The sequence below is a fragment of the Phoenix dactylifera genome, chromosome 4 (assembly GCF_051530095.1).
Source record: "Phoenix dactylifera cultivar Ajwa chromosome 4, Ajwa_hap1_PhDact_Kaust_v1.1, whole genome shotgun sequence".
Taxonomy (NCBI): Eukaryota; Viridiplantae; Streptophyta; class Magnoliopsida; order Arecales; family Arecaceae; genus Phoenix; species Phoenix dactylifera.
Genome location: NC_143193.1, coordinates 41,491,360 through 41,502,249, shown reverse-complemented (window position 1 = coordinate 41,502,249; position 10,890 = coordinate 41,491,360). Strand labels below are relative to the sequence as shown.

At 43.0% G+C, this 10,890-nt stretch overlaps 1 protein-coding gene across 1 annotated transcript; it reads left to right on the top strand.

Annotated features, from left to right (window-relative positions):
- The first annotated feature begins 7,946 nt into the window (after positions 1-7,946).
- LOC103700616 (uncharacterized) lies at positions 7,947-9,252 on the top strand. Its single transcript, XM_088719870.2, has one exon. It carries the CDS (start codon positions 8,002-8,004, stop codon positions 8,410-8,412), a length of 411 nt encoding a protein of 136 aa, XP_088575996.2. The 5' UTR covers positions 7,947-8,001; the 3' UTR covers positions 8,413-9,252.
- Positions 9,253-10,890: the final 1,638 nt, after the last annotated feature.

The window sequence follows — 10,890 nt, the reverse complement described above, 5'->3', positions numbered from 1 at the left end:
AAAACAAAAAACTCACATAATAAAGTTAAATCTATATATCTTTTGGTTTATGAAATAAATTGCATTTTTTTCCAAATAAATTTTAAGAAATTTTGGAAAATTTCTCACCCAACTTCTCCATGCTCCCTCATCTTCTTTATAGAATTTCAATTTGAAATCAAGATTCATTTATCTAAATCTAAATTATTTTGAGTTAAATGTTGAACCAAGCCACACATGAACTTCTTTGATCATCTTCATAATCCTAAATGAAACTAGAATATATTTTAATTTTCAATCAATCTTGATTCAAACTTGAATTTGTTAGATAATAGCTAAATATTTGAATATCTTTACTAGTTCAAAAATTTTAGCCCCACACTGGAAAAAATTAATGCAAGTAGAATTGCATTTAATAGTTATCCAATAAATTGGCTTTAGTTGGATATACGACCCTTTGTGTTGCTCGCGCACATACATGTACGCATGCTTGGCTTAGTTAGTCATGTGTGATTCCTTGCAAACCATGCCATGTTACTGGGCAGCATGTTCTTCTTATTTTAATCATTTTAACTTAGACTTTACGGGCATGCTAGCTATCAAAGAGGGCATTATTAGTAGCAACTAGCAATTACCCTTTGTTTAGTACAAAGCATGGATAGGGGAGAGGATGGATGGAAGACCTATACATTCTTTCATGTGTTGGGTCAAATATGGAAAGATGAATGAAAATGATTTCCTCCTCTATCTAGTATGGGAGGAATGAAAAAAAGGATGGATGATATTTGTATGATAAATTTACTAAACCACCATTTGAAAGAGTTGGGGCATAGGTCTATTATCTGGTAAAAGAGTGAAGAGGTGTTTAAGGTTTTGTCAAAAAATTAATGAGAGGTAATTTTGTCAATATAGAAACCCACCTTTCACATGCCCCTCCCATTCTTTCTTCTATCCTCCTATCTTCCTTCCAAATTGGGAGGACGCAAATTGGTGGGCTAAGATGGATAGGCAATCATTCCTTTTTACTCACTCTTCCTTAGATTTTTTGAACTAAATATTGGATAGGGGCCATCCATCCTTCCAACCCTATCCATCCTCTCTTTGATGAACCCAAGCAAACATAGGGTTAGAGCTATTATTGGATCAGCCTCTACATAAGGAGCCATGGTTGCGTTCTTAGTATGATGTAGATTAAAATGCTCTCTCCCCCCTGCAAGTGATCTCTTGTTCCCTTTTTAACTGTGACCTTACTAGAATAAATATAGGGTGTTTAACCACATCTGATGGTTGCGATCTCTAGAGCAATCAACAACAGGTTTCAAATTGCAATCCGGTATAAAATGAGTAGTAGTATGTCTTCAAAAAGATTACCTTGTGAAGCTGGATAAAAGGTATTGAAAGGGTATCTATGAAGGCCTGATCCAGACACGATCCACTTGATCGGCCCAGTCCATCGCTCCCTCTGAAAGTCTTGTTCCTCTACGGTGACTTCGACTAGGAGTTGGAGACCTAGGACCATCGGACCTCTAGGCTTCTCTATATAAACACCTCTCAACCTCTTTGGGTCCTCCACCGACAATCATTGAGCTCTCTCCTCTCTCTTTGTTCTCCTTGAACTCATGGTTGCTTGTCTTCGTGTTTGTAGGAAATCGAGGCTGCAATGATCTTCGGACCCAATAAGAACCCTGAGTCCTCCTTCTCCAACCTTTTCTTTCTCTATTGATCCATTGCTGGTCGGATTTCACCAAGGAATCGATCGAAAATCACCATGAAACTCCTTCCCTATTCCGCCTTTGATTTTTTCTTCTCTCCCTTTATCCGGTCATGTCCACCGTCATCCCTTACCACCGCAACTCCTAGCCTTTCCCGTGCGTCGTCCTTTGGTAAGTGGGTTGGAGCCATAGTTGGCAGTGAGTGGGCTAGGACACGAATCCACCGATCCAAGAATGCCTCTGTTCTGCTCCTATTTTTGATCATTTTCTTCCTTTTTCAGTCGCCGGCCATTAGGTTTCGCCGAGGTTGTGACCGTTTGAGGCCGCCGTCAAGTGGGCAGCTGGGCCATGCTACTGCCACCTATTACCGGCGAGGGGGAAGAAAGAAGAAAGATGGAAATTTTTTTTTCCTATTCTCTGCTTTCTCTCTTTCTCTTCTCTCTACTTTTTCTCTCCAGGAGACCTACGGATCCGAGTTGACCCCTAAAAAAAGGCCTTGAGATGCCTTGGTGCCTAGGCTGCCTATTGGACTGATCACCCTGGCCTTGTTGAATATTCCTGAAACCTTCATTGATGAACCATGTTGATTAATCTTGGCCCTGATTAATTTCGATTCATCGATCGTCTAGACCTAGCCCACGCGAAACCACCATACGTTTGGTCAAATCTTTTCATATTATTTTATTAAAGTCATCAATTAGAAATTAATTTTGTTGTTAATATTTTAGATAGGCTTAGCAGAGTTGCCTAGTGAAGTCTAGCGAAGTCTGATATTCTAAGACAAAAAAAAGTAAGTAGATCTCGCACTCTTTATTATTTTTCAAATTATCACATTTTTTCTGCTTACGATTTGCTTGTGGAAATATCATATTTCTCTTAAATTAGAGATCAACATTTGTGTTCTAAAAATCATGCTTTATTATAAAAGATAGTTTTATGAATGTTTAAATAAAATAACTTTATTATGAAATACGAATGTGAACATAGCATTAGTATTTTTCATCTATTTATGTATATGTTTTAAGAAAAAAGATATAAGTATTTGAAAGGCTCTTAGATGTTATATACGGCCTCGCCAGTGGGTATAATAGTTGGCAAATTGTGACATACAGTTGATTATGACCCTGTCATAAGTATAAAGTGACTATGGCATGAATATCTATGAGCGATATTTTAATCCATAAAAGGGTTAAATGATATGAAGAATGATTTACGAATTTACTTGCAATATAAACTTAAACATGTTTATAAAAGATGGATGATTTATGCATGCATAATTATCTTTATGACTTGTTTTAATATACTATACCATAAAATACTTTATTTTCTAATATTTGTTATTTTTTTAAATGATGCATTGGTATGAAAAAACTTATGCTTGATTTGGTAAGATAGAGTAAGATTTACTTACTGAGCTGTGTCGCTCATATATTTCTATTTTTTATTTTTTTCTCTTCAGACGAATAGGATCAATAGGAACGAAGAATGGTCCATGCATCGAGTTTGCACTAGCAAGCGCAAGCTTAACAATTTTGTAGAAAAAATTTAGTATTTTAAATAGACTATGAATTTGTAGTTAATGATTTTCTGAATATTAAGAATTATAGGTTTAGTATTTATGTTTGAATTTAGACGCTCTGAACCAGTATTAGTTTCATTTAATGGATAATGAAATTGGACTCCTATTTATTCTATTTTGTTTGTGATAGATTTAGAAGCTAAGATGTAATGTTTGGCTTCGTGTTATTGTGGGTTGTACCCCTCAGTAGCATGGCCATGTCATGCTCTAGATTTGGGGTATGATAGTATCAACTTTCAATCAAGTACCAAGATATTGGGTTTATACGCAACCTATGTAGAGTGAATTTTTAATAAATGAATACTATCATATGCTTATTACATCTCTCTCCCATCTCCTCTCATCTATCCCACCATGTTTGCATGTTAATTTAAACCCATAGAGGTTATACACTTTTGGCTTCTTTTATACAAAGAACTTTTCAAAAAATAGAAGTTATACCCTAGCTTCTCACTTTGAGATTGCTCCTTATCTTTAAATATAATAAGCTCATCCATAAAAGATAATTTTACAACATATAATCACTAAGAAACAATTATACCAAAAAAATCTTTTGTTTAAAAACACAAATGAATATAATTTTTGAAATTGATTGCTTTTCTTTTTTGAAGAGTGACTTCTTAAAAAGCAAAGATACTCGTACTTCCCTTAGGACATCCTTTCCCATCTACCCCATTCTACAATTTCAAATCTCCCTTGGGTTTATCTTTTTTCTAAAATTTGTGAGTTACCTTAGCCTGGACTAATTAAGAGGTGCAAAAAATCGGTGCTAGCAGGACAAAAAATTTTCCATACAGATCACACAAACATTACATCACTGTAATGCTCTCTATAGCAAGCTCATATGGTATGATTTTTTTGTCCTCTCGGGTCAAGTTTAAGAGCATGTACTTCTGTTGAACTAAAGTGGGACTCGATACAATTATGTCGTCTTTATGATCCCAATCTAGCTCCCAATTTAACAATATTCTCTTCACATATAGTTCAGACTTCAGATTTTTAACTCTCTGAAATCATAAACAGCTGAATTGCACAACACATCGTGTTGGGGGGAAAAATAGACCACCCCACAAATACAATTAAGGCACCCAGATCCGAGCACAAAGGCTGCCGAGCTCATAAGGCTGAGCCGAGCTCATAGGCCGAGTCGAGCTCAGAAGACTAAGGCCAGAAGGCCGAGCACAGAAGCTGCCGAGCTCATCCAGGCCGAGCTCATCCAGGCCGCCGAGCACAGAAGGCTGCCAAGCTCAGAAGGCTAAGGCCAGAAGGCCGAGCACAGAAGCTGCCGAGCTCATCCAGGCTGTCGAGCTCAGAAGACTAAGGCCAGAAGGCCGAGCACCGAAGCTGCCGAGCTCATCCAGGCCGCCGAGCACAGAAGGCTGCCGAGCTCATCCAGGCCGCCGAGCTCAGAAGGCTAAGGCCGAGCTCATCCAGGCCAAGCTCATCCAGACTGCCGAGCTCAGAAGACTAAGGCCAGAAGGCCGAGCACCGAAGCTGCCGAGCTCATCCAGGCCGAGCTCATCCAGGCCGCCGAGCACAGAAGGCTGCCGAGTTCATCCAGGTCGTCGAGCTTAGAACGCTAAGGCCAGAAGGCCGAGCACAGAATCTGTCGAGCCCATCTAGGCCGAGCTCATAGGCCGAGCCGAGCTCAGAAGGCTGCCGAGCTCATCCAGGCTGCCGAGCTCAGAAGACTAAGGCCAGAAGGCCGAGCACAGAAGCTGCCGAGCTCATCCAGGCCGAGCTCATCCAGGCCGCCGAGCACAGAAGGCTGCCGAGCTCATCCAGAAGGCTGCCGAGCTCATCCAGGCTGCCGAGCTCAGAAGACTAAGGCCAGAAGGCCGAGCACAGAAGCTGCCGAGCTCATCCAGGCCGAGCTCATCCAGGCCGCCGAGCACAAACGGGGATGAGTCCTAAGGATACAAAGATCAATGTGGGACTTCCACAACAGGAGAAGCCCACTAGACTGCCCTCTAGAAGGGACTGACAGATTACGACAGAAGGCTGCCGAGCTCATCCAGAAGGCCGCCGAGCTCAGAAGACTAAGGCCAGAAGGCCGAGCACAGAAGCTGCCGAGCTCATCCAGGCTGAGCTCATCCAGGCTGCCGAGCTCAGAAGACTAAGGCCAGAAGGCCGAGCACAGAAGCTGCCGAGCTCATCCAGGCCGCCGAGCACAGAAGGCTGCCAAGCTCATCCAGGCCGCCGAGCTCAGAAGGCCGAGCACAGAAGCTGCCGAGCTCATCCAGGCCGCCGAGCACAGAAGGCTGTCGAGCTCATCCAGGCCGCCGAGCTCCGAAGGCTAAGGCCAGAAGGCCGAGCACAGAAGCTGTCGAGCCCATCCAGGCCGAGCTCATAGGCCGAGCCGAGCCCAGAAGGCTGCCGAGCTCAGAAGACTAAGGCCAGAAGGCGGAGCACAGAAGCTGCCGAGCTCATCCAGGCCGAGCTCATCCAGGCCACCGAGCACAGAAGGCTGCCGAGCTCATCCAGGCTGCCGAGCTCATCCAGGCTGCCGAGCTCAGAAGACTAAGGCCAGAAGACCGAGCACAGAAGCTGCCGAGCTCATCCAGGCCGAGCTCAGAAGACTAAGGCCAGAAGGTCGAGCACAGAAGCTGCCGAGCTCATCCAGGCCGAGCTCATCCAGGCTGCCGAGCTCAGAAGGCTAAGGTCCAGAAGGCCGAGCACAGAAGTTGCCGAGCTCATCCAGAAGGCTGCCGAGCACAGAAGCTGCCGAGCTCATCCAGGCTGCCGAGCTCAGAAGGCTAAGGTCCAGAAGGCCGAGCACAGAAGCTGTCGAGCTCATCCAGAAGGCTGCCGAGCACAGAAGGCTAATCATAGAAGGCCGAGCTGACCTCAAAAGGCCGACCTCGTCCACATGCTGCGGCCATGCCCTGCAGCAGCCTTACCGCACCATGCTTTGCTTGTCGGCCACGCCATGGCATATCAACCAGGGACCATACCCTGCTACGACCGCCAACAATCATCACGCGTGGCCTCTCCAGACCTCCAACTTACTCCACAATTAATGCGCACGTCGCCTACTGCCTACGGATCTCCAGTTCTCCACGGCAAATCAGCACGGCAGTGTTCAATCAGCCGGGACAATTCTCTAACTCCGACGTGGTCTCCCACTACAGCATTAATTCGCCTGATCGTGCAGCATGCTCAAACTGTACGACGACCTCGTTCCATCATCTCACAGGTAATCCAGCACCTCTCTATAAAAGGAGAACCACTCCATTTTAGAGGGGGGGCTGGCTGGTAGGCAGATAAAAAACTCTGATTCATACTATTTCCTCCAAGAACACATTGGCCCCCCTCTGACTTAGGCATCGGAGGGCCGGCGCCGGAAAGCCCGGCCACCGGCTTCTTGCAGGTTCCCTCGGAAGGAGCCGCACGCCGACGATCCACCGCCCACCGTTCTCGCTCACAGACCCCCCCGGAGGACGCCGCCAGACGACGAACCGCCGTCCGCCGATTCTCCCACCAGAACTCCTCCTCCTCCTCGGTTCGCGGCCGCCCCCGGGTCCAATTTCCAGCAACACATCGCATACCTATGGTTGCACAATTGACTTTGTGAATCATGCCCCTCTAGGTATCACTTGTAGATCGAGGCACTTATTGACATGGGGCCATTGGACACTTCTGAGTATGCCTCGCGACCATGCTTACAATTAGATTGCATTTAGACCAATACCATCAGGATTCATGCTTAACCTGATTCTCTTTTGGGTCATGAATTTAGCTTCCGACCCGATCTATTGACTAATCTGGTTAAACTAGATTAAGTCCATAAAAAATATTTGAGACCCTATCAAGTCATTGGGGCCGGATGGGATCTAAATTCAAGCATGACCTCCAACTCAATGCATTTGAGTTGGGTGTAGGTTTTTTCAGTCCAATTAAAGAAAAGTCCACTATTTGTTGTGTCAATAAGAAAAATGTGTAATGAGATTATAACGAGTAGACAAACTTGGGGGTGATCCTATATATGGAATGGCACCACGAACGTCATTTAGAATTAGATGCAATTCAATCGTAATTGAATCTTCCACCTATAAATAGTAAACCTTGATAGCGAAAGTATTCACCTTTAGTGGGCGATGAAGAGGTTAAGATTTCAATTTTTTGGACATTTTGGATTAATCGGACCGTGCCTAACTAGGTTAGATCGTCTAGTATTTGACCTATTTTACAAACCGGATTAATCCATGAGTCAAGTCAGGTCAGTTTGGTATAGCAAAATATATTATTTATAATTCCAAATCCAATCTGATTTTTTTGGCAAGTCATATTTCCATGAGTCTAAAGAATTGGATTTGGCTAAGTCTAATCAAATAGGGACATGATCAATTACCAGCCCCGCACACATTATTGGTGGGTGCAACCTAATATTGTCCATTCTCATGGTATTTCTTCATTTCCACATTTCTATTTTTCATCCTCCCTGTTAAAATTCCGATGCCCAATCCAATTAGCAACATTAAATACACAACGAGCCATATCATCTTTCTCACCATGTAATAGTGGTTCACATTTTGGACCGGACCAAACCATAGAGGAACCAACCTTTTTATTTTTTTTTTCCTTTTTACGCATGCAAAAGGCCTTATCCCCCAAACCCAAGAAACGTGAGGTTCCCTTTTTTTTTTTTTTTTTTTTTTTTTTGGTGAAAAAAAAGCCTCCCTCTCTCCTCCTTTCACGCAAAAATCTCTTCCATCCACCAAACCGGAGGCCATGAGAAAACCAGAGCATGTTGATGACCAAGACCTCGAACTCCTCAAAGCCGTGGCCCAAGCCTGGCACGCCCAGAGCGGCAACCCCAGACCCACCAAGGAGTCGGACGCCCAGAAGAACCACTTCAAACGCAAGCCCTCCCGCTTCAAGCTGGAGGCCATCACCATGGCTTCCGAGGCATCCCAATCCAACTGGGACTTCTCCCAGTCTCTCTGGGATTCCTACGAGATCGTCACCCTCTCCAAGAAGCTGGACGCCAACCTCGCCTTGGACCAGCCCTTGCCGAGCCCCCCGGAATCCAGTCGTGCCGGCAAGAGAGCAAGGGAGAGCAAATACAGCTTAAGGAATTTGCTCCAAAGAATCTCCTCCAAAAGATTTAGTAGAGATGTTGAACCAAGACAGCAAATGTAGCCAAACTGTAAATATATTCTCCACTTTCATTTATTCAGTAGTCAAACTACAAATATATATTCTCCAGTTTCATTTATTCAATACAGATAGCTAATTATTTATGACACCTTCATTGAGCTAAAGCAAGCGAGTAAACGTAGTATCCACGAACATAGCTGTATACATATATAGGTATTGATGGTAGTCGTGGTTCTTGCATCGTTTATGACACCTTCGAAGAGTTGAACTTCTGAAGCTCCATGATACGGTGTTTGCGCTTGATGAATTCACTAGCCTCTTCGTCGATGTTCTCTTCTTGGCGATACTCGTCAGGCCTCTCAATCTCCTCATTGAAGGTTTGTGCTGTCTTGTGCTTGAACAGGGACTGAAGGCCAGGGAAGCGAGGCCCTTCGTAAGGCCTCATCGGTGTCTCCATCTTCGAAACATAAGTGCGGTCGGCATCGACGGAGGCCTGGCTATCGTTGTAGAACTTGACGCGGCGGTGGCTCGTTTTATGGGATCTGGAAGCCATTTTTGTTTGAGCTCTAACCTGATCTCCAATGGCTATTGCTAGAATGATATGATTTTGTGAGTTCATTTGTTTCCAACTCCTTTTATAGGACGAGCAAGAGATTGTTCCTAAATGATAAGGTCGCATCTTATTCTCCTTTACTTGGTGTCGGGCACCAGTTTTCTTCTAGAAATTATCTCCACTGAATGAGGCATGGTATAGGTTTGATGCTCTTTAGAATAAGCTTTTCGGTGATGAAACTTTGAAGGCATATTTATCTTTCCAAGACTGCGGAAAGCCTACTTTGCTTTCTGAGATTCCTTTATTTTTTATTTTTATTTTTCTGCAACAGATTCGTATATTTTTAATATAAATATATTTTAAAAAAAATAAAAAATAATAAATCTCGGAACGTCCTAGACAACTTTTTTTCACCTCTTGAGGAAGCTTTTCTGAAATAGTTAGCTACATACGAGACCACCCAATTTGCAGCCCTGTTAATCTTTCTATAGGCATGCTTGGACTGAAAGATTCGTTTAAATGCGGCATCAATTTGAAGCTTCCATATTTAAATATTAATTTTTATCTTTTTATACTTATATAAAAATTTCTATAAATTTCTATGTCCGTATAAATCTTTCTGCTTGTTGATTGAACCATGGTTAGAGTTAACCAAGCTTGCAGAAGGACTGAAATGCCCTTAACTTGGCCTCTAGGTGGAGGGGCATGGGTTAAAGACTTAAAGGTCCATTTAAGTATAAAGCTAGGGACAAAAATGTTCATATGAAATTGATATTGTTAGAAGAATAGAGACAGAATAGTTCATGCATAGGAATGACACAAGAAGGCACAAGGTCCATTATTTGGTAATATGTGAGCAACCTAACAAGTAGGCTCGAATTTGTTAATTTTATTATACTACTAAAAATAGCTGTACAAAATTTCACCAAAAGAAAAGCAGATGCACAAATGCACCCGAAAGAGGAATCTCACGATCATTAACTAGTTATATTTAAAAATATGAATACGATGAGACAGGATAGATATAACACATGTCATATACGTTGCGTAACTTATTTTTGTTGAATATGGATATTTTTTGGTTGGAATTCTAGATGCTTTATTGAACTTGCTGCCATTATTGGAATATGGACCAAAGTCTCTAAAGGTGTCAGCTTATCAAGTTGGTAAAAGTTTGGTAATCGAACCAAGTTTGACCGATCAATATGAGATGGGGTCTTACCAAACCAGAAAAAGGGGAAAAAAAAAGAAACGTGATGAGGATGAGATAAGGGTGCAAATGGGTCGGATTGACTAGTGACCCGATCCGACCCATTTAGACCCAATCTGGATCCAAATTGGAGGACTCGCAGGGCCGGGTCGAATCCTAAAATTAGACCAGTTCTATTTTCAGATCAGATCTAGGTTTACCGAATTCAGACCCGACTCAAGCAATCCATATATAAAATATTAAAGTATTACTATAAATAATAAATAAATTGGCCAAAAATCTCCTTGCGACTCTGTGCTGGTTTTCCATACGTAATGTCATATTAAATGCCCATTTGATTTGTGAGGTAGATCAACCGGCCACGTAATATTACATTAAATGCCCATTTCACTTTGTGAGGTAGATCAGCCAAAGCATTTATGGCTATGGGTAGAGAGAGACATAAACCCAGGCCTCTCAAAGATAGCTAGCGGCTAGCTAGCTGACCTAGCCCATCATGCATGGTTTCACGTCGCAGGAGCCAGCAGCGTTGCAATCTTCAAATGATTTTTGCATCTCCTCTCCGATCTCCTCGACTCCATACCCACCGCATCCCGATCCCATCCAACCACAAGAGTGGAGAAGTAGAAAAGAAAAGAAAGGAGAGCGTCCAATCTTTTTCTTTTTGTACTTCTGTGAATTAGGACGAGATGGGGTCTTCACTTGGCGCTGGCCCTAACGGTGGCCTCTCTTTTTGCCTCGCTCACCCGATCCCTCC

What these genes read in the sequence shown, in the direction of transcription:
- LOC103700616 (XM_088719870.2), top strand. Translation starts at nt 8,002, where the DNA reads ATGAGAAAACCAGAGCATGTTGATGACCAAGACCTCGAACTCCTCAAA.